At 36.0% G+C, this 23896-nt stretch overlaps 1 protein-coding gene across 1 annotated transcript; it reads right to left on the minus strand.

The window, feature by feature from the left end:
* Positions 1–1646: 1646 nt before the first annotated feature.
* Positions 1647–3489, minus strand: LOC103445646 (1-aminocyclopropane-1-carboxylate oxidase homolog 1-like). The gene is made up of 3 exons (XM_008384662.4): positions 2705–3489; positions 2272–2590; positions 1647–2122 (listed from the first exon to the last, which is right to left on the minus strand). The coding sequence occupies exons 1-3, from the start codon at positions 3214–3216 to the stop codon at positions 1913–1915; spliced, it is 1041 nt and encodes a 346-aa protein (XP_008382884.1). The 5' UTR covers positions 3217–3489; the 3' UTR covers positions 1647–1912.
* Positions 3490–23896: the final 20407 nt, after the last annotated feature.

A 23896-nucleotide genomic window follows, 5' to 3' on the forward strand; every position in this document is an offset into this window, starting at 1 on the left:
GCACCAATATATATTTGTGCTCAATGAAATTAAAAGGGCACAAATCACTTGTGTTAGACCATATTTTTTGTAGTGCGTTGTCTTGCCAAGACCGATAGCATACACCAAACTTGCAATTCACATTCAATAGTGCAACTACTATGAATAAAAAAATCAATTAATATTAAGAGCAGGGTTGAGCACACATGATTACTTGTTCTAGCATCGCTAGGTCTGTACTTTGTTGGAGGTCTCAAGTTTAACTCACAAGGCTGCAGGAACGGACATATATGTGAAGTAAGTTTGATGCTAAGTCATGGTGAATTAACAGCCCGTTTATGAAAGTGTTGCCTATAAAAAAAAGACTTTTGTCACAGTTTACCAAAACAAAACGAAATTATTTAACATGGTAAATGATAGAACACAAAAACATGTTTAAATTATTATATAACAAGTGTAAATGTGTTGATCCTAAAAACTACTAAACCTACGTGGCGCGCATGCCGAGTAATTAGTAAGCTAATTACATCCTTCGGTTGTATGCGGGGCGTGCCAACTCGTCGGCTGAGCTCGACCGAGGAGTAAAATTTGTTGATGTTGCGTTGAGCGCTCGGCTAACTTCTCGATCTTGTGACTGCGGCCGAGGAAGGAACACTCTCAGCCTTCGAGTTCTAGAGCCTAAAGACAAGGCTGCTAGTTTTGCGAAGTTCACAAATCGTCGGCGCCAAATTCGGTCACGGTGATTATGTTCGTGAGAGTATAAGCACGCCGAATCAACACCAAAGTATGGGGACACAAATACTTAAAACAAATGTACGTCTTGATTGTGAAAGTGGTTCGGCCGTCAGAATGTCGAACTCTAAAACCTACTTGCGAATACCCAATCATAAACAACTCGACATTCGATATGCCAAGCCCTAGTAACACCTCACTTCGCCAAAAAGGCTGATGAGATGACCTCTGTCAATAAAGATCTGAAAATCCTTCTCGACCGAGACTTGGATAGATAACCAGTCGACCCTGTTACAGTGCTGTTTATCCAAACTAAAGGTGCTTCACGGTCGGCTGATTCTACGACAAGAGTGCTGTTTATCCAAACTGAAGATGTTCACTGGTTACCTCCACATTGCTGTTTATCCAAACTAAAGGTATGTCGGCGGAAAAAGAAAGTAAAAATCTCAAAGTTGTTGAGAGGTTTCGCGTAGAGCGAGAGTTTGCACATGGCAGTTTGTGTGTTGAATTTGAGGGGCTTTGTTCGATGTCCTCCCTCCCTATTTATAGTAGCCAACCTGTATTGAATCCCAATCATTCTCGGATTAGAACTCCTTTCCCCGATCCAACCTTAGCTCGGCCAGTCTTACTCCTACTAGGACTTTGAACTTAACTCGTTATCAGGCCGCATTCAATCTCAAACTCCACCATCCTTATCCTGTCGAAACTCCTTCTTGTAATAGGACTCACCCACATCCCACAGGTTCCCAACAGGATATGGCCAGCTTCGACTGCGCAGCCCATGAGTTGGATAACCCTCAACGACACCTAAACACGGCCTCTGGGCCGAGAACAATTCTAAACTCGGCCCAAGCCAATATTTTTGGGCCCAAACAAAATGATATCAATTGTTTGGACGATTATGCAGATCGCTTTTTGTATCAAAGAAAGAAAAGGGGATCCAAACTCGGAATGTTCTTATTAGGAATTGTCGACATACATATGTAACGCTTTATTACATCTGAACAGAGGAAATGATCACCAGATCCAACTCCAAACTTCAGAAAAGGTGAATCACATTAATACCAAAAGAGCCCAATAAAAGTGAAATCAAGCATACAAACATAACCACAACTCTTCCAAGTTTCAACATAACTAGCAATTAGGCTCAGTGCAATTCTGAAACAAGGAAGCACAAAGTTACCATCTTATCCCTTCAAACCTAAAGTTTGTAACGTTTCATGTATTCTCCAAAACAGACATCTTCGTATTTTGCCGGATTGTTTTTGGAGACGAGCTCCTTTAACGGACCGTAAGGTTTTTGGAGGTCGTCCGTGCCAACAAAACATGCAATTGACGTACGGGGCTCGAGGGTCGACAGTGGCATCAGTACTCTGTGCTGTACACTCTTGAACTTGCCATTAGTAATAAACTGTACAGTGAATATACACACGTGATGATTTGGATGAATTAATTAGTCTGTCATGTATACAATTATATATGTGAATTGCTGAACTAAAAGCACTTTATATCGAGTAAAAAACTATGGTTGAAGTTAAAATTAGCTAGTAGTTACAGTACCTGCAGCATGTCGGCAAGATTGATGAGCAAAGCTCCCTCCACTGGGGGAACATCAATCCAAATATTTTGATGAAGAACTTGTAGGCCAGCACTATCTTGCAAGAGCAAGGTTAGAAAGCCGAGATCGGAGTGTTTGGTTCCTCCTAGGGTTAAATGGGGCTCCGGGCATACCGGGTAGTAGTGGCATGCCAATGACCTAGATTTGAAGCACCTTAGATTTTCAAGGTAATCCCTGCTTAGGCCTAAAGCTTCCGAAAATAATCCGGATAGCTTCTCCTTCACTTGAACGATGTATTTCATATACTCACGTATTTCCGTTCTGCAAAATAAGCATTTAAACAGCTTTCAGATTGAGCTCAAATTTCAATATAATATTAGTTAGTAAAGAAAATTTTAGTAACCAAATTTTGTGAGTGTAGTATTACTCATTTACCTGCAGACTTCAGGGATTTCTTCAAAGTTTCGTTCATCTTCGAGGACTTTGCACGACAAGGTGTCTCTCCAGTCAGCTGGAGTGTCTACCTTCAATTCTCCATTGCTGAAGAAGTTGACCTTCTTCGTGAAATCACGCGAATACCACTCCTCCTTGGCTTCCTGGGGCTGCTCATGAAACCGCCGAACACCTTTCAGCACATCATCCATGACGTCAAGTGGAATGGGATGATTCACAATTTGAAAGAAACCCCATTCTTCAGCTGCTTTGCGGAGGTTACTGATGATTTCGCTTCTCCTTTCATTGTTCTCCGCATCTTTCAGATCAATGACAGGAACTTGCAGGTCGTGAATTCCATTGTTTTGGTTCGGGGATGGTAGACACTCCGGAGGGTGTTTGAACATTCTTGGGAGCTTGGTCACCCCAGAATCTACAAGCCCTTTCACACCAGCTTTGGTTTCGTCGAACTGTTTCAGTTCCTCCTCCAGCTCATGATCCAACACGTCCACCATCTTGAATTTTTATGATTAGTGAAATACAAGTTTAACTGACAACTTGTGTAGGATTTGCTACTTATATAGCCGATTAGCCAGGGAGACAATTTTCTTTGTTTAATTTTGTAATTATGGAGATAATAGTGATGGAGGCAGCGTGCTTAATTAGAAGAGTCGTGAGTCTTACAGAAGCAACGAGAATTTGTTTTGCTTAATTAGACAGTATGTAGCTAAGCACCAACCATATGCTATCTCTTACACCCACTTCTACTTTTGGTGGAAACGATTCCCTGTAGTGGGTTGGTGGTGGGTTCTTATTAAATAATATAGATTATATGAGGCTCAATTAAAAGGATAATATTAAGTAGATTAAAATTTTAAATTAAATTTACAAATAAAATTACGTGTCATAAATAAAAAATAAATACGTTAATCATCTAAAATTAAATAATAATTTAATCATCAACATCTATATTATTTGTTTTACAAAATTTGATTTAACAATTTAATCTTTTTAACATTACTCTAATTGAATCTTTACAAGTGGAAGAAAAGGAGAAATTTTTCGGTGTTCCTTGAACTCCAACTCACTTATACCAGCTGGTGTTGCCCACCAATGCGAATTAGACACTAGGATATTCTTTTCTTTATTTTTTAATTAAAATTAATTTTTGAAAGCTGAAGTGCAACCGTCAAACATAAACTAACGAAGGTTTACTTTGAAACCCCAATGGCGCCGCCGGCAACATTGTTCTCAAGGGCTTTTGCAAATTGCTTTCAAGCTGCCATCTGAAAAAGAGGAAAGAGAAGATAGGATTGAGCCAACGTAGATGATGTGAACGGTGATCACGGATTCACGATCCTCTCTCTCTCTCCATGGGAACCAACCTAAGCAAGCAAAGCTTGCAGGATGAATAACGACTAATGATGGTGGACAACAAGTGGGGTAAATAGTGTGGCCGTGCATTCTCTCCAACGCCTGCGTCTCACCTCTTTCGACCACTGGCTTCGCCCTCGCAATGGTCGAAATGAAAATAACCTCCGCACCCGCATCTTGGGGCGGCTACTCTGGGGTCGAACCCTCTGCTCCCACGACTCCGCCGGCTAATCTCTTGCCTCACCGGTGATTGCGGCTCTGGAAAACTAGAATGCTCCGGCATAACTCCGTTAAATTGTTTTTGATTTTCCGTTGGACGATTCAGCATCTCAGTTTAAAAATTAAAAAAGCAAAAAGAAGATCCAGGTGTCTAATTCGCATTGGTGGGGAACACCAGCTGGTATTAGTGAGTTGGAGTTCCGAAAATACCGAAATTTTTCTCGAAAAGAAGAAACAGGAAATTCCAAAAAAAATGTAAAAGAAATCAGAGCAAGGCCGCCCTCCTTCTCTCTCTCTCTCTCTATAAAGATTGACAAGTGGGAATATATAGACATTAATTAAGATTGTCCGTCTACCTTAGTTGACTGGGATTTGCCGATGCATACAAAAGCTATATTTCAATGAGATGTTTCTCATTCATTCATATAGACATTAATTAAGATTGTCCGTCTACCTTCGTTGACTGTAGGGATTTGCCGATGCATACAAAAGCTATATTTCAAGGGAACTTTAATAAAAAAAATTTGGTACTGTTCACTTTAACGAAAAACCACATAATAACTGATATAACAGAAAAGGGTATTATTGTAATTAGATTATATGGCTATATAAGGGATTGTTTAGCTATCATTTCTTTAAGTTCATTTGTATTCATTTTCTCCATTCAATCAATACAATCTTTCTGTTTTCTTTCTATCATCTTCCTCTTCCTTTGTACCAACTTCATCTTTTACAATGTAGTTAATATGGTATCAGAGCCACCAAGGCTCACGCCATGGATCTTGGTGGTTGATTTCCGCTTCTATCTTTCTTCATTACTTTCTTTCATTTCCGCGTATTCATAGTTCTTATCTTTTGTTTGGTCTCTGGATTTTTGTTCTGGGTTTTCTTAAATGGGTTTTCTTCTGGGGTCTCTGGCTGCTCGATGGTTCTTTATTCCCTATATCCATGGAGTGGATTCGCGGTAAAGAAATCGGCCGGGGAAGCCTCACCATCTACACAGCAAAACCCACCAACCCATATTCTCATCTTCAGCCGTTGGTGGCCGTGAAGGTGTCTACTCTGATTCGCTCAAGAACGAGAAGCAAGTCCTCGACCAAATCGGCTCCTGCCCACAAATCATCCGCTGCTTCGGCGCCGATCACTCAGTCGAGAACGGCGAGAAGTTCTACAACTTGGTTCTTGGTTCTGGAGTACGCCAGCGGTGGCACTCTGGCGGACGCTTGCCAGAATCTGATTCGTATCAGGTGATATTGTTCATATTTTCTGCATCTGGGTTCTTTTCTCGAATTGGATTTGGGGATTTTGGTTATGTGTTCTTCTGAATTGGTAAATGAATGCTGGTATATGGGTTGTGAGATAGATAATCGAAGTGTTGATAGCAGTCATTTGGAATTGTATTGTATCTCATACGCTCTTCGAAATATACAAAGTCCTCTTCTTCTTCTCTGCTGATCTTTCTACCATTGTTCTCTGCTTTTTGCTAAATTCTCAAGATGTTGAAGTGGGATATTTCTGATTGATCTGGGATATATGTGTTGATTTGGGTGTTTGTGTTCATCTGCATCTATTGTATTGGATATGTTGATGTGTAGAAATACGAAGTTTTGTAGTCAAGAAAGTGTCAATCTTTCAAGACAGTGTTATTCTTTCTGCATCAACAATGTGTGGGAGTTTCTGTGATTCTGTTGATCTGGTGAAGACATTGGGTGTTTGTTGAAGCTGTGGCCTTCGATGTACTTTCGAGGTTTAATTGAAGTGAAGCTATGGTCTTGATGTGTTGATCTCTGCAAGTATTAGTTTTCTTGTCAATTTAAAGAAGAAAGTGTCATTCTTTCTATGAATCTTGGAGTTTCATTCTCCTAAGTTGCAGTATGATTTGGAGTTTCATTCTCTAAAGTTGCAGTATGATTTGTGTTCATGGAGTGTCAGTCTCCTTATTTGGTATTTTTAGTAGAAGTGTGAGATTTGTGTTGTGCTTTGGAGTGTCATTCTCCTTGGCTGATTTGGTTTCTTGGAGTGTCATTCTCCTTGGTAGATTTAGTTTCTTGGAGTGTCATTCTCCTTCGTAGATTTAGTTTCTTGGAGTGTCATTCTCCGTGGTAGTTTAGTTTCTTGGGAGTGTCATTCTCCTTGGTAGATTTAGTTTCTTGGCAGTGTCAACTATGGATTCTCAGTTCACCATCAAAAACTTGTTGGATATGTTCAGACCAAGACCAGATTTAATTGTTTTGCTAAGCTCATTCACAATCAGGAAAGCCTTGCAATCTTGCAGATTCACGTATATTTGAGAAGAGTTCTTCTGTCGCCATTATTTTTCGAATTCTGTACATTAAATGGGTCAGTTGATATGATGGAGGAAGATGCTATTTTGGGCCTTTATGTACGTGTGAAGATTAATATGACAGTTTGGGACTTCATTCTTCCTGCACTTTCTGCTGTTTTTGGCATATCTGATACTGTAATTAAAGATCGTTGTGGTGTTGACCATGGCACTGATGAGTGGTATGAGGCACTGGATTAGCATTTTAAGTGGCTTCTTCAATACAAAATCAGTCCATATTTTGGCAAATTTTAGAGATGCTCACGGAAGAACAGGGCTTCACTGGGCGTCCTATTTTGGAAGTGAGGAAACTGTCATTACGTTACTTCGATTGGGCGCCGTTGCATCTTTCCCAGATCTCTTGGCTCGTTCAAACTTCACTTGGATACTCCAGAGTTCAGTTTGAGGGGGGAGTAATAACTGATATAACAGAAAAGGGTATTATTGTAATTAGGTTATATGGCTATATAAGGGATTGTTTAGCTATCATTTCTTTAAGTTCATTTGTATTCATTTTCTTCATTCAATCAATACAATCTTTCTGTTTTCTCTCTATCATCTTCCTCTTCCTTTGTACCAACTTCATCTTTTACAATGTAGTTAATAATTCATACACTAAAAAATCAATACTGGTACTATTCACTTTACCCTTTATTTTGTCCTTATCGTTAAAACTCAAAGTTTTCAAGCCTTTTTCGTTAATTTTCCTATATTTTTTCAATGAGAAGTTTCTCATTCATATAGACATTAATTAAGATTGTCCGTCTACCTTAGTTGACTGTAGGGATTTGCCGATGCATACAAAAGCTATATTTCAATGAGAAGTTTCTCATTCATGTTATGTTGTAGGTGACTAGGTATATAACGTATTAATTTGTATTATAACATGTAAAAATTAATAATATCACACAATAATTATAATAAGAAATTTATCATGTGTTAATTATGGTGATTAAATAACTGTTACACCAAAAATTTATCAGTTATATGAATGTATAGTAGTGTTTTATTTCAATTAAAGTTTAGAAGCAATGATGAAGGGTGATGATAAGATATCATTGTGGTTGGTTGAGAAGCCATCGAAAAATTCATATCTTTAGCCTATGCGGTGGATTGTCAAGATGCTCAATTTGAAACTAATTGATAGTTGTAAAAAATGATAAAGTTTAAAATCTCACCTTATTTTTAATAGAGAGATACAAATTTAAGATGTAAAAACTCTATTTACAACACATTTTACATTTTTGAGAAAAGTAAAATGTAATTTCTACTCTGTAAATTTGAAATCTCACTTAATTTTTTCTCTTTTAAGCGGTGAGACTCACCTCCTAGAGATGTTAGTGCAAATTTACACTTTTGTTTACTATCCATTACACTGTGTTTGGATAAGAAAATTTAAGATTATAATACTTTGTTTGGATAAAGAAATTTTTTAGATTACTAAGAAATTTTAAAATGACAGAATTTGAAATGATATAATTTTATATTCTAGAATTTATGAATTTTTTTGTTTGGGTTTGGTAACCTAAAAGAACAATGGAATTTGAATACGAAATTTTTTTATTTTTAAACTCTCACTAATAGAAATTTGCAATTGACAACTATTTACATGAAATTTAAACTTGTGAATTGGACTTCCCAAATTCCAGGTTTTTTCCCCTGCGGAAAATCTAAATTTTTATGTTCATGAATCCAAACAAAAGAATTGGTGCATGTCAATTTATAAATTCTGACTTTTGTCAAAATTTCAAGTTGATTTCCCTCATCCAAGTAGAGTACTATGTCAAAATTTCAATTATAAAGTTTGAATTTTGTCAACATTTCAAGTTTGGTAACATAAAAGAACAAATGGAATTGAATACGAAATTTGTTATTTTTAAACTCTCAATCACAGAAATTGGGAAATAACACATATTTACATAAAATTTAAACTTGGGAATTGGAGGTCCCAAATTCCAAGTTTTTTCCAAGTGGAAATTCTAAATTTCTATGTTTATGAATTCAAACAAGGAAATTGACATATGTCAATCTATAAATTCTGACTTTTATCCAAATCTCAAGTTTATTTACTTCATCCAAACATAGTGTAAAGGAATTTCAAAATGACGAATTTTATTTTCTAGAAATTTTAGACTTTCTAGTTTAGTTAACCTAAAACAACAATGATATTTATGTGCATAACTTTTTATTTTTAAACTCTCACTCATAGAAAATTGGAAATGACACTTATTTACTTGGAATTTAAACATGAGAATTGGAAGTCCCAAATTCCTTTTTTATGCGGAATTCTAAATTTCTATGTTATGAATTCAAACACAGGAATTGATGCATGACAATTTATATATTCTGACTTTAGTTAAAATTTCAAATTTGTTTCCCTTTTCCAAACATAGTGTTAGAGAATTTTCTAGAAAATAAACATACAACACATTTTGCATAATAAGGGGCTACATCTATTAACGATATGGAAAGAGCAGTCTTTAACAATTGCAGAAAGCTTAAGAAAACAAGAAAGCTATGGAGGAAGGAGAGAGAAAACGGAGGAAATGTAATTTTGTATTGAATATGTGAAAACTTAATAGAATTATTACAGAGTGTACCAGCTATATAGCTACAGTGCCGTTACAAGCTAAACAATTATCCTAACTGTCTAAATAGTTGTAGCACCATATTACAACAAACTATGTTGAGTTGGCACTCTTAACAAACTATGCTGAGTTGGCATTTGGTCAATGATAGTCAACATCCCCCATCAATTTTAACCGGGGTTCCCCAGCTTAAGATTGAAGCAATGTATAAGAAATGAGGGACTGTGTAGGCCTTTGGTTAAAACATCTGCAGTTTGATCTTCAGTAGGTATGTAGAGCACCTCCAAATCACCCTTTTGCACTCTTTCCCTTACAATGTGGTAGGTAGTATCTAAACGATTTATCCTTGAGTGAAAACAACATGAAACTGTACATCTTTCAAAATCTATCTCACCCAAGCAACGTCAGCTACAGTGTGAGCAAGTGCTTTATACTTTGCTTCAATTGAACTCCTTGAAATTGAGGATTGTTCCTTTGATTGCCAAGACACATAATTGTTCCCAATAAATACTACATATCTTGTCATAGACCTTTAGGTGTTCAAATCAGCAACCCAGTCTAAATCAAAGAATGTTGTTAAGTTGGATTCTGACTTTGCTGAATACATTATACCATGATTTAATGTTCCTTAAAGGTATCTCAAGATCCTCTTTGCTGCCCCCAAAGTGTAAATCTGTTAGTGCTATCATGAATTGGCAAATTGAGTTGACAACAAAAACAATATCAGGCCTAGTAAATGTCAAATATTACAGTGATCCTACAATACTTCTGTACATACTTGGATCTGTAAGTATTGTTCCTTCTGAGACAAGTAATTGACTGTGGAGTTTGCAAGGAGTTGTTGCTGGTTTACAAGAGTTCATGCCTGCCTTATGAATCAAATCCCTAACATACTTAGCTTGATTAACAAAAGTGTCACAATTTGTCTTATATTGTATCTATAAACCTAGAAAATATGTAAGCTTTCCCAAATCTTTCAAGTTAAATACTGCAGAGAGTTCTTCAACGGTTTTCGAGACTTTGATAGAATTGGATCCAGTGAGAATTATATCATCTACATGTAAATGTAGTATGATAGTCTCACCATCTTCTGTTTTCATGAATAAACTTGAATCTGAGAGTGATGCAGAAAATCATATTACTAGAAGATAACTTGTAAATTTCGAATTCCAAGCTCTTGGAGCTTGTTTCAAACCATAAAGTGATTTTAACAATCTGCAGACATGTGTTGGATGGGAACTACTAACAAAGCGCTGAGGTTGTTTCATATATACCTCCTCTTGCAAATCTCCATGCAAAAGGACATTCTTTATGTCTAATTATCTCAACTCCCAATGATTCATTGCAGCAATAACAAGCATAATTTTTAATGTTGTGTGTCTTACTACTGGACTGAAGGTTTCAGTGTAATCAATCCCATGCTCTTAAGAATTGTGCAACCAATTTGACCTTGTACCTTGACGCACTACCATCTGGGTTCTTTTTAACCTTGTAGACCCACTTACTACCAACAATAAATCTATCTTCAGGGGCTGGAACTAAAGTCCATGTACCTTGAGCTCTAAATGAGTCATATTCCTCTTGCATTGCACTTTGCCACTGAGGAATTGAGGCATCTTTCTTGAAACATGAAGGCTCAATTGCATCTGTAATTTCTAAGATAAAGGAATATCCTCTATGAAATGAATCCTCATCACTCAATTTTAGTGTTTGAAGTTCAGGAAAACTAGCTAGCAAAGCAGCATAATGTTTCCTTTCTTAATCTTGCCACCATTGGATTAACTAATGTAATAATTTTATTCTTAATAGAATTCGTAGATAAGGAATGAGATAATGGGGACATAGGAGGAAAAATTACCTTAAGTTGAGAGCTTTGATGGACAGGGAACAAAGGTGATTGTGATATAGCTTTTATACTCAAGTGATGGTGATGATGATGGGGACTTTGACTTGCAATACCAGAGTTCACTGAATTTACATAATTGCTTGTTACAGAAACTAATCCATTTTGTTCTAAGAAAACAGGACTTGTAGATCTCATTTGACTTGTATTGCCAGAATTCAATGAGTTAATTGCAGAAATTGTGTCATTGTGTCCTGAAAAATCATGACTAAACTATTTTAAGGAATTTGAGTCTGCATACTGTGACATGTTCTCAGTATTTAATAATGAATCTGTATTTTCGATTGTAGAACCAATTTGAGGCAACTATATCACAATTAGAACTTGAGAAACATTACAAGACTTTTGTTGATTTGTAGCAATTGAAAACACATTATGTTTACATGGAAATATCTCCTCATCGTGTATAACATGTCTGGGCAATATCAGTTTCCTTGTATTCATATTATAGCATACTACACCTTTGTATCCCATTACATAACCAAGAAACACACATTGAATTGATCTCTGTTGCAACTTGTTCTCATTATAGGGCCTTAAAAATGGATATACAGTTGATCCAAATACTTTTAGATGTACTTCTGGATTCTAGCCAAATAGGACTTGATATGGTGATTTCATTTGCAGTGTTCTACATAGCATTCTGTTAATTAAAAATGCAACATGTGAACATGCATGATACCAGAATGTAGAATTCAAATTTGCATCAGACATCAAAGTTATAGTAGTCTCAACCATATGCTTGTACTTTCCTTCAGCAAGTCCATTTTGCTGAGGAATATATGGACATAACACCATATGAACAATTCCTTTATTCTCAAGAAAACTCATAAACAATTTACTCAGATTCTCCCCCTCTATCAGTCTATAAGCACTTGATAGACACATTGAACTAGTTTAAAACAAAGGAATAAAACTTGACAAATATATAAAATGCCTCTGATGTATTATTTATTGTGTTTATACCATACTTAGGGTCTCCGTATTTAGATCTCGTATAAAACTCGGGAGACTTAAATGTAATTATGTAATAAAGGAAATGGAAAATATGTAATAAGTGAGGAGCCCTTATTCTATAAAAGGACTCCTCACCCTCACAATTAGGGGAGGCCAATTCCTAGGCTATCAGAGACCTCACTTTCTCCCTCAGAGGCTCTGAATCTCTCTCCCTCATTTCTCAGATAAATACATAATCAATGTGGACGTAGCCCAAACCTTGGGGTGAACCACGATACATCTTATGTTATTTACATTACTTGCAGATTCACGATCGGATTTACGTTGTACCAAGACCTTCGGTTTTATGCATCAACATATTGGAAAAATCCATTTTTCCATGAATACAAGATACACAGAGAGAAAGACAAGAATATGTACTAACTGAAATCTGTGAATTCTTCAACATAAGTGCCAACACTATTACATTTTATTATTTGGGCGACGAACCAAAGTTGGTTGCACAAAGTGTATTTCCATCACACAAACTTCAACATAGCAGAAACTTCGTTGTACAGAATCCGTCGCGCAAAGATCTCGAAGAAAAACTTTGCGCAACGAAAAACATCATTGGTCACAAAAACGCTGTGCGATGGTTTACCCTTTGTCGCACAAAATTTTTAGGAACGAATGTTTTCGTCGCACAAAATACTAGGATACATACGTGGGATGACTATTATTCGTTTCTCTAAACTTTGTGCGATGACAATTTATTATTGTGCGACGAAACCCAGTTTGTCACTTGAATTTTGCTAGACGAAGGTTTTCGTCGCGCAAAAATAAAAATAATTTTTTAATACAATTTTACGTTATGTTTTTCTTAATTTTGTGATAAAAATAAATTGCATTTTTTTGCTAATAAAATTAAATTGCAATTAAAAAATGTAATGAAGAGAAAAATAGTATATTTAAATTAATATAAATGTACATACTATGTACAAGAAAAATGTTTAAAAAGTAAGGAAGTAAAAACTAAGAAAATAATGCAGCGTAATCTATGCGGTCGTCATGCGGAGGCGGCTGGAAGGTCTCGAGGTTGTTGACAGGCTCAGATGTCGAAGGAGTAGAGGTGTGGCCATTCTCGGGTTGGAAGGGCTCGGAGGTCGATGAGGGACTAAGATCTGAGAGACGAATGCCGGACTAACTGAGGGCCTATACAATCTGTGACATCTGGCTCCTATACGAGGCAAGCTTGGTCCTAAGGTCGGTCACCTTTGCTGTCAAAGCTGTCACTTGACTCTTTGACTACGATGATGAAAGGGCTCTAGGTTCCCGCAGTCGGGCATTCCCTATCCCCCTACAATATGTCCCCGGCCTTCGCCCGAGAGTCTGATCCAAGGTCTCCGTAAGGATCTGAAACCCTGCATCCTCTAAGGTATCCACAAAGTCAAGCGGAGTCTTGAGAGGAAGCTGGGAGGCGGACTCTTGAAAAACCAACTGCCTCTTCTCCATCATCGTTGCCTATGTAATATAACATCAAATATTAATTATAACATTCATATAATAACCATGAAACTTGAATGTGTAAGATAATAATTAATATTGAAGAATACTTACATGAAGGGAATTTTGAATCCCCCTGAATAGAACAAGAGAAGAAAAATGTTAGTATGAAAAAAAAATATTAATGACATATTAAAAATTGAATATGAAAAACTTTATTATTACCCGTCGCGACGCCTCCATCCTATATGAGAAGGGTCTTGAACCGGAATGGTAGAGAAGAGTCTTCTTGTCCCTATTGCTATTTTTGGCTATCACCTTCTTCTGTTATACAAAAAATAAATGTATTAGTTCAAATGTAAATGAAATATAAAAAAATCAATAAACATTAGTAAGAAACGTATATTAATTTTAAACTAAATATAAAAAATACCATATAGCTAGGCTCTTAAAAATGACTGCAGAGCCACGCTCAATCTCAAACTCCTTCGGGCAACCTTTCTCAAAAGCGACCTACGGATCATCAAATGTCTCAAAATATTGGTTTAGGTCGCTCTTCCACTGCTTGTACCGTTCAAAGAAGAGTTTGTTGATGTACGCTAACATATCGTCGTTGATGTCCTCGAAATTGTAGTTTGTCTGTAATGTAACAAATTAATTACATACATTAAGTAATATAAATATATAAAATTTGAAGGAAAAACAATTAAAAGGTAGGATACTTACCAACAACTATGCACGCACCTTCGTCCTCACCTCGTCTGGCATCACCTTCCAAGACTTCCATTACATAGGGCAATAGGTCTGAACGATGTGACCAATGTCGTGGGTCAATGCGCTATGCTGCTCCGCCATTGGTGCAGCCCAATGCCGCTTGTTGTATTCGATAGTGATACGTCCGTTGGTCACTCGGGTGATCTTCGCCATCTTCAACTGGCAACAAGGTCCTCGGGTGTTTTTCTTGGCTGCAAAGAAATATGAAATTAATGTTAACCCAAAACTAATAACAAATCCTACTAAAATTTCGACATAACGTTCCTATAATTAAAACATTTCCCAAAGACCTGAAAATAACGTAAACAATATATGTATCCAACAGAATGATCACAACTGTTTAATAATAGGTTCAGAACGATGACAACAATAAACAATATATATAATAACTGTTTAATCCTTAAATGACATAACAAACTGAACGTAAAATAACAAAACTAAGTTAACCAAATTCTTATCATATTTCATATTTGGTATTCCTTATAAGGTTTGTACTTTTGCTAACCTTGTATGCACTATTACAAAATGTAAATACAATCCAACTCCACAATTTGCATAAATAAACAACAATTACTTTCAGTTCAAGGAAGCATATGCATTTGAAAAGCACAATGATATGTCCGCTTTACACATTTTCTTTCTACTTACCTAAATAACTAAAGATCGAACTTAGAGCAACTGGTGCTCAAATTTTTGAACAAAATTAAATAGTAAAACTCAGAATTAAGCAGAAAAATTGAACAAAATTTTTTAGAGACACGTTGTTCTCTACAAAAAAAATAATGACCACCCTCCTAGCATCATTAAGCACTCCATTATCACATACAACAATCTATATGGACAAATCACCAAGGCACTATAGGAAAAAAAAAGCTATCAACGTGCGGGGCGCTATTAAACTTTACCTTGTTGTGACCCTGAGGCATCAGTAGTGGATACCGATGGTGTGTCAGGCGTACGAGGACAGCAGTTACCACGCTTGGCGCTAACAGGTAGCGCTATTGATGAGGTTGATGAAGCCATCGCCTAGGAAACCCCGGGACCAACCGGGAAGTGGTCCATTTGTGCTGGAGCAGTGGCAGCTGACGGATGAGCAGGGGGAGGCGAACGGGGTGCAGTCGTCATCGCCTTACGACTTCTAATAAGGTTTGACATCTGCACAATTACAAAAAGAAAAAAAAATCAGTAAGTATACATAAATCCCACCACAAGCCAAATTATGTGGCATATCACTCACACCAACCCCACGCATAACTAAATCAAGCATATGAACCATATATATACCGTTAAACATAAAACATACAATTAAACCATAAAAGCATCTGGACCTACTTACCTATATGCATTTCATTCAAGGAGAAACCAAAAACCAATCCACTTACCTATATGCATTTCATTAAAGGAGAAACAAAAAACGAATCCACTTACCTATATGCATTTCCCCATTCAATTAAACAACAAGAAAACAAAAATATATGCGGTACTTAGAGCCAATTGATTTGGGCAACAACTGCCTTATGTAGGCCTTGAAACATAAACACAAACATATCCTTCAACATGCCTAATTTTGTGGCATACCATTCACACCAACCCCATAAAAGCATCTTGACCTATATGCATTTCATTAAAAGAGAAACAAAAAACCAATCCACTTACCTATATGCATTTCCCCATTCAATTAATTGACTCAATGTATAATCACGTTCTTATCATGTTTATCGTAGGAACGGAGCAAATGTCAAAGGATACTTTTGCTGGGCTCTATTCGATGACTATGAATGGGGTATAGGTTGTCTCAACAAGTTGGACTCTATTACGTTGATTTCGATGACAACTACAAGCGCTACCCCAAGCAATTAGCCAAGTGGTTCAGTGATTTCAACCACAACAGTGCTTCAATTAGTAGATTGACTTAGTTACATAATCTCTCATTCCGGTTTTATGTAGTACGTACTTCATATTTTTCTATAATCAAGAGTCTCGCATGTGTGACTTTAAACAATTTATGTATGCTATTAAGAATTTTCTGTTCAATTTGTGGTATCCATCTGTTATATCGTGGTAAGACTACTTGTGTATGACAGTTTAGGTTAGGTTACACTTCATAAAATATAAAAATACAAATAAATCCAAACTGATTTTTCAATTTTGATTCACAATTTAATTAGTATTGCAAAGAGGTCACACTGAGTTTTCAATGTTTTCAAACCTTAGTTCAAACTAGAAAGAGCTTAGATGTTCACTAATTTACTTATGGAAATATAAGGCTCGAAAAATTCAATTGACTACTAGGATGAAAACTGAACCTAAAAATAGCCTTTAATACACGAAAACACAAGATCTAACACTAACTGAATGAAAGAGAACAAGAAAAACTGACAAATGTGCATGCAGATATTGCATTATTGCAATCTGCATTCCACGTAATATAAGAAACCAACATAGATTTACAAAAATATACAAAAAACTGTCATGGCATACATACATTCAATTATACACAGAGGTTTAGTCACACACACACACACACACACACACGCACACACACACACACACACACACATATATATATATAGAGAGAGAGAGAGAGAGTTAAAGGTGCTGACCTTCTGAGAGGGGAGACACCCGAATTGAGGATTTTGAATTGAGGGTTTCCTGAAGTTAGGGTTTTATGACTCAAATTGAGAATTTTTAATTTTTTTTCTTTCGATATTGGAGTTTTAAACTTCACTTTGTGTTTGCATGTGCGTTATAGATGTGAATTTTAAAACTCATTCTTCTTGGTCAGATTAGAACCCTAATTCAAAGCAATCATCAAATCAAAGCAATTAATCAAAACATTAGAACCCTAATTCCTAATTTGACTAGAGTTAAGTAAATTGAAATTTACCTCTTAGGGAGAGCACTATCGGGGGAGGAAGAGATAGGGTTGTCGGAGGTGGAAGAGAAAAGGTTGTTGGAGGAGGAAAAGATAAGAGGGTGCTGAAGGAAGAAGAGATAAGGCTGCCGAAGGAGGAAGAGAGAGTGAGGGAGAGCTGAGGGAGATGGCCATCAGAAGGAGAGTTTACAAAGAGGAGAGGTGAAGGGAAAGTGGGAAAGTGTTTGCGATTTCAGTTTAATCCCGAGGTTATTGCGTGACGAACATAAGATATTCGTTGTGCAATAAATTCAAATTTTCACGAAATTATTTTTGTGCGTGCCCAATTTTTAGCTCATTGCGCGATGAAGAGTAATTAATTGTCGCGCAAATCCCATTCGCGCGACAAATAATATTTTGTTCGTCACGCAACGAGCTGAAAATTTAATTTACTCGGGTAAATTTTTTTAAATTTATATTTATTCAAATAAAACCAATTTATTTATGACATAAGATAATTGAATTATAAAAAAATTCATTTCCTATGTTTTACATGGCAAGTTGCAAATAAATTGAATTATTCATCATCTGAACTATAATAACTTTCGCTATTGTCGCTATCATCACTTTCGGTCTCCCAATCCACCTCTTTGATAACCACATCACCGTCGTCGTTCGGGCCCACTGCAACATCGTATCTCGGAAGATCACCAAGGTCAATTGTAATTGACTGAATCGGTATTTTGATTGAAGACACTCCTTGTATCTGAAACAGTTCTTGGATATGATTTGTATCTCGAAGTGTTTCCGCATCATTTTCCGTTGAAGATTCTAAACATTGGTCAGCGACGTTGTCAACATCGCAGTCAGTTGGGTGTTGTTCTGGTATAGCATACACATTCCTCTTATCCATCTTCTAAACAACTTTCCAACCTTTCCCGGCTTTAGGGTCATCTAGATACACAATTTGTTTTGCCATGTTTGCCAAAATGTAAGGGTTGTCATCGTACCAAGTTCTGTTAATGTTCACAAATAGTAAGTCATGGTCTATTTTAACACTTCCCTACCTATTTGGGTTTGTATTAAACCATCGACACTTAAACATGATCACTTGGTATTGGTCTGTTTAAATCAATTACACGACAATTGTTAGTTTGCCATAGAAATCAATGTTCGTACTTTTGCCTCCACCTGGGACATGGACACCACTATTTTGCATACACAACTTGTCATCTCATACAGTCCCCAAAAACTTGACTCCGTTAACAAGGCAACCTGAGAACAATTCAGTGCGAATCGAGCCGAATGCCAAGTTATATAACTCTTCATTGTAAGTGGGGGAATTCGATGCTTTCAATTTAATCACATAATATTGTACAAAAACATACACATGTTAGTTTGAGAAAATTAAATACTACAATATATATGTCAAATACAAAACACTTATAACTGACATATTCGAGAAACCATTGTGGAAACAATTCTCGATGTTTCTTGGCATACAAATGTGATGGATGTTCTTGCTTCATCATTTCTTCATGCTAATCTAAGTATGCCATTATCTCATCACAATTGTTCAGTACGAACCAATGTGCTACCTCTATGTCATTTCTGGAAAACGACTCTCCTCGTACAGGATCTCCAAAGTGTGGTGCGCTTTGGGAAAAAACAGAAAGTTTCTCCTTTCTCACACCCCCGTCATTATTGCGCTAAGGATGATTAAAAGTCATCTCCCCATCTTTTAAATACATTCCACAAAAAGTAAGCGACTCATACCTTAATACTTTCGCATCCATGCACGAAATCCAATTAATACTTTTACACTAATGACAAAAAACAATTACCAGACACATCAAGATAGCTCGATCAACCTAGAGAAGAAGATGGAGGGAGTATTAGATGATGAAATTGAGAGAAAAAGGAAATGACGGATACCGGATTGAGCAAAATCAAAGGGATGAGTTCAGAGGCACAATATGCAATTTTTTTTTTTGCAGTTTGCCTCTGCACATGGCTGAATCAAGATTAAAAAGTTCACTTTTGGACAAATGACTTTGCGCGATGAACAAGGTCTTCGTCGCGCAAATATCCTTTGAGTGATTACCATGGTCTTCGTCGCACAAATGTCATTTGCGTGACAAAAAATAAAAAGAAACATTCGTCGAGCAAGTTTACCATTTTTTTATTTTATTTCTTTTACAATTTATTCTTTTCACAAATTGAGCGAAGAAAACATTTATCGTCACGCAATGCATATTTTTTATTTTTTATTTTTGATGTTTTTTTGTTTTATTTGTATGTATTTTAAATTTTTATTTTATTATAAATCAAAAACTCAAACCTAATTAAACATTAAATTAATTAACAAAACTAATTTACTATCCCAAATAGAAATTATAATTAATGTAAATATTAATACTCATCCACATAACATATATTTATTAATTAAATTAAATATAAAGTCCACAAAATCTTATTTAAAAAAAAAACAAAATAAAAAACAACCGTCATCAACTTCATTCATCCCTCGCCCGCAACACATCAAACTTCCACTGTCGGAAACTCTGCTTGAAAAGCCCATCCACATAAATCCGTTGCTTCTCATCGGTTTCATTAACATCCCAATGAACCTACATTAATGCCAATAACAATAAATTAGTAATTTAAAAAATATTACGTTTTAACAAAAATTATTGTTCATTATTTACTACAAACTTACTGATAACTCTCCCAACATGGACTTCTTCAACTCCTAAAAAACCCTTTTTCCAAGACTCAAACTCGGCAGAACAATCCCTCCGCACCAAATTCTCAATGTCATACCTAAATTTGGCATACGCGTCAGCCATATTTTTTCCTTCAAAGTACGACACTTGCTTTCGTCAATACCTCTCTAAATGCACAAGTTTCTTTTTGCCAGAACCTTTTCCAGAATTGGCCATTCTTTTTAAACAAAAAAAATTTGAAAACTAGGGTTCTGAAAATGTGTTTATTTAGCACTAGGACACCTTTGCGTGATGAACCCATTCGTCTTGCAAATCTCCATGTTCGTCACGCAAAATGCGTCATAAATGCTCAATAAATGGGAAGGTTTGAACGCAGTCTAACTGTGGTTTGAGTGACAAACATATGATATTCGTCGCGCAAAGCTGTCTTACGCGACGAAAGTAGCGTCGCGTAATATATTGCGTGACGAATGAAATAATTGTAATTATAAAGTTTATGTAAACATAGATACCTATGTTTACATAAACTTTATAATTACAAACAAATATTCAGAAAATATTTATTCTAAAAATAATTAATACTTTAAATATTTATTCTATAAATAATTAATACCTGAAATATTATGCTATAAATAATTAATACCTTAAATATTTATTGGGTAAATTACATTTTCATACCTTAGGTTTGTGGCCTATTTCAATTACTTACAACATCAACATCTTCGAAACATTTCACTTTCATACCTTAAGTACTATTTTATTTCAAAATAATACATGCGTTACATTTTCCATCCATAGATCTGTTAAGTGCTGATGTGGTTGCCACATATATGCCACGTGGCTACTAAAAGTGTGCCACATGGCAAAAAAAATAATATTTTTTAAAAACCTAAATATTCAAAAAAAATAAAAAAACCATCCCCGACCCACCCCTTTTCCCATCCATCATCACCCACCCAAAAAATCCCACCCGAGCCAACCCTCTCTCCCACCCCTCTCTCCCATCCATCATCACCCACCCCAAAAATCCCACCCGAGCCACCCGTTTCTCCCATCCTCCATCACCCATCGGAGATTAGGTGGATCTATCACAAAACCAGTCCAAAAATCATCTCAAACTCAAAATCCCCAAGATGAATCTACCACAAAACCACCCAAGATTAGGTGTGATTCGGGGTCTCTGTGCAAGGGAGGTGGGTCCCGGGGTCCCCGGGGGGGATGAACTGGGTTGCAATTTTTTTTTTCTTCCTCTTCCTCTTCTTCTTCTTGTTGTTGTTGTAGGTGGGGAACTGGGGGAGGGGTAGGGGACGAACTGGGTTGCAATTTTTTTTTCTTCTTCTTCCTCTTGCTGTTGTTGTTGTTGCAGGTGGGGAACTTGGGGGGGGGTTGCAATTTGTTTTTTTTTTCTTCTTCTTCTTGCAGGTGGGGAAATGGGTTTCGGTTTTTTTTTTTCCTCCCTCTTCCTCTTCTTCTTCTTCTTCTTCTTGCAGGTGGGGAACTGGGGGGGGGGGGGAGGGGACGAAATGGGTTGCAGTTTCTTTTTTTTTTCTCTTCTTCTTCTTCTTGCAGGTAGGGAACTGGATTTGGGTTTCTTTTTCCTCCCTCTTCCTCTTCCTCTTCCCTCTTTTTCTTATCCTTCTTCTTCTTGTTGCAGATTTTTTGGTTCTTCAGGGATATGGGTCGCTAGGGGAAGGGATAATGGGTTTTTTTTTTTTTTTTTTTTTGAGAAAATTCAGGTTTTAATTTAGCAGCCACGTGGCATATATGTGGCAGCCACATCAGCACTTAACGGATCCATGATGGAAAATGTAACGGATGTATTATTTTGAAATAAAATAGTACTTAAGGTATGAAAGTGAAATGTTTTGAAGATGTTGTAAGGAATTGAAATAGACTCCAAACCTGAGGTATGAAAATGTAATTTACCCATATTTATTCTATAAATAATTAATGTCTTAATCCATACAATTATTTTCAGTATAAGTACGATATTCATTGAAGATTGAAAACACATATAAACTGAGGATATGGTGCTTACATGAGGTCTCAATAAAAAAAAATTGTATAATAGAAAGTAAATTCACAGTAATTCTAAGAACATATAATACATTCTTTAGTAACAAAGGATGCTTAAAAGTAGACAATGTATTGGAACCAATATGAGAAACTTTTAATCTTTCACCATTACCAACAGTTATCTGTTCATCACCAAAATAAGAAATGGCTTGATTGAGATTATTGATATTGGCTGTCATATGATGTGTTGCACCTGTGTCAATTATCCACTGATCATTTGCATCGAAACTATGACCATTATCAACTGGAATACCTTCATTCTAGGCCAATTTGTGTTTGTCCAATCATTATAGCAAGTGATTGTGGTGGTGGACTCCCTTGATATGCATAATTGTTCCTATGGTAGCATTCCAGAGCAATATGCCCTCTTTTGCAATAGATTTGACGCCTTGTACACTACTACAAAAGTACCCAATAGTGTCATTTTAAAAAGCGACAAGAAAAACCCATTCTTGTCGGATATTAAGGAAAAATCTAACAGAAACTCATGTAATGGCAGATAGAAGAACCGACAACATTGCTAGCGTCACGAAAAGGCTTTTGTTGTTGGTTAGTTCCCTTAATCTACCAAGAAAAAGGAAAGCGTTTAAAAAATAAATAAATAAAATAAATAAGAAACAGTAATGTCGGATAAAAGTGACATTAAAACTCATGTTGGATAATTAAAAAAAGCAGATTTGTGTCGCTCATAACATTCTTGTCGGATATTAAGGAAAAATCTAACAGAAACTCATGTAATGGCGGATAGAAGAACCGACAACATTGCTAGCGTCACGAAAAGGCTTTTGTTGTTGGTTAGTTCCCTTAATCTACCAAGAAAAAGGAAAGCGTTTAAAAAATAAATAAATAAAATAAATAAGAAACAGTAATGTCGGATAAAAGTGACATTAAAACTCATGTTGGATAATTAAAAAAAGCAGATTTGTGTCGCTCATAATCGACACCACTAACCATTAATAATATATATATATATATATATATAACCTATTCCAGTTTTTTGTTAAATAAAATAAATAATTAATGGAATCTAAAAACACAAACCAATTTAACAGAGTTCAAATTTTTAGTAAATCATAGAATATAAACTGAAAACCAACTAACAAAGTCCAGCTTCGCAATAAATTATGGATTCTAATACAAAAACCAACTAAGAAAATTCAAGACTAGTTAAATGAATTTGCAAAAAACTAAGGATTTTCATATATATAAAAAATCACTTTTGCATTAATTTTCAAATCAAAACAAAACACAATAGAAAAAAAAAATTCACTTATGCATTGACTCTAAATCAAAATCTAATCTAAAGGGAAAAAACAAAGAAAAACAAAAACTCAACTCTCAAATTTACCTGATAAAGACAAAGAAGGTAGAGATTGGCATTAAACCCAAGTATCAATTTGTGAAGAAACATAAAACAACCAAATTACCAGTCATTCAATCAAAATTAATCAAACCCAAGTATCGATTTCCATCAATAAAAAGACAGAGATACATACCTGCTCGGAAAAGATGTCAGAGTTGTAAGGATTTTTGTTGAGCAGCTGCTCCACTGTGACGCCACCTATTGCAGCTAGGGATGGCAAATTAATTCATCAAATCCGATACCCGCTGGTAACCGACCCGAACAGTTTGGTTTCGGGGTGCAAATTTCGGGTTTTTTACGGTTATGGGTAATCGTTGGGTAAAATTTTTCGTTTCGGGTTCGGTTATGGTTATAGGGGTATCTGCTCCGAACCCATACTCGAACCTGCCCCGTTTTCATTTTTTAATAAAAAAATATAAATATTTATTATATTTAAAACCTTTGAGTTCGTTAATACTACATGGGAGACTACAAAAGTCTTAAGCATCACACACACGTATACCCACACATGCAAAAGTCTTGAGATTACAAAAGTCCTATTTTTGTGCTCTGTGCT

Source organism: Malus domestica, chromosome 10 (genome assembly GCF_042453785.1).
Source record: "Malus domestica chromosome 10, GDT2T_hap1".
In the NCBI taxonomy this organism is placed as follows: domain Eukaryota; kingdom Viridiplantae; phylum Streptophyta; class Magnoliopsida; order Rosales; family Rosaceae; genus Malus; species Malus domestica.

Excerpts from the sequence above, each read along its gene's own strand:
- LOC103445646 (XM_008384662.4), bottom strand. The coding sequence starts at position 3,216 with ATGGTGGACGTGTTGGATCATGAGCTGGAGGAGGAACTGAAACAGTTC. Across the intron at positions 2,591-2,704 it reads GAAATCCCTGAAGTCTGCAG|AACGGAAATACGTGAGTATA; the intron begins GTAAATGAGTAA and ends CTTATTTTGCAG. Across the intron at positions 2,123-2,271 it reads ATCTTGCCGACATGCTGCAG|TTTATTACTAATGGCAAGTT; the intron begins GTACTGTAACTA and ends TTCACTGTACAG.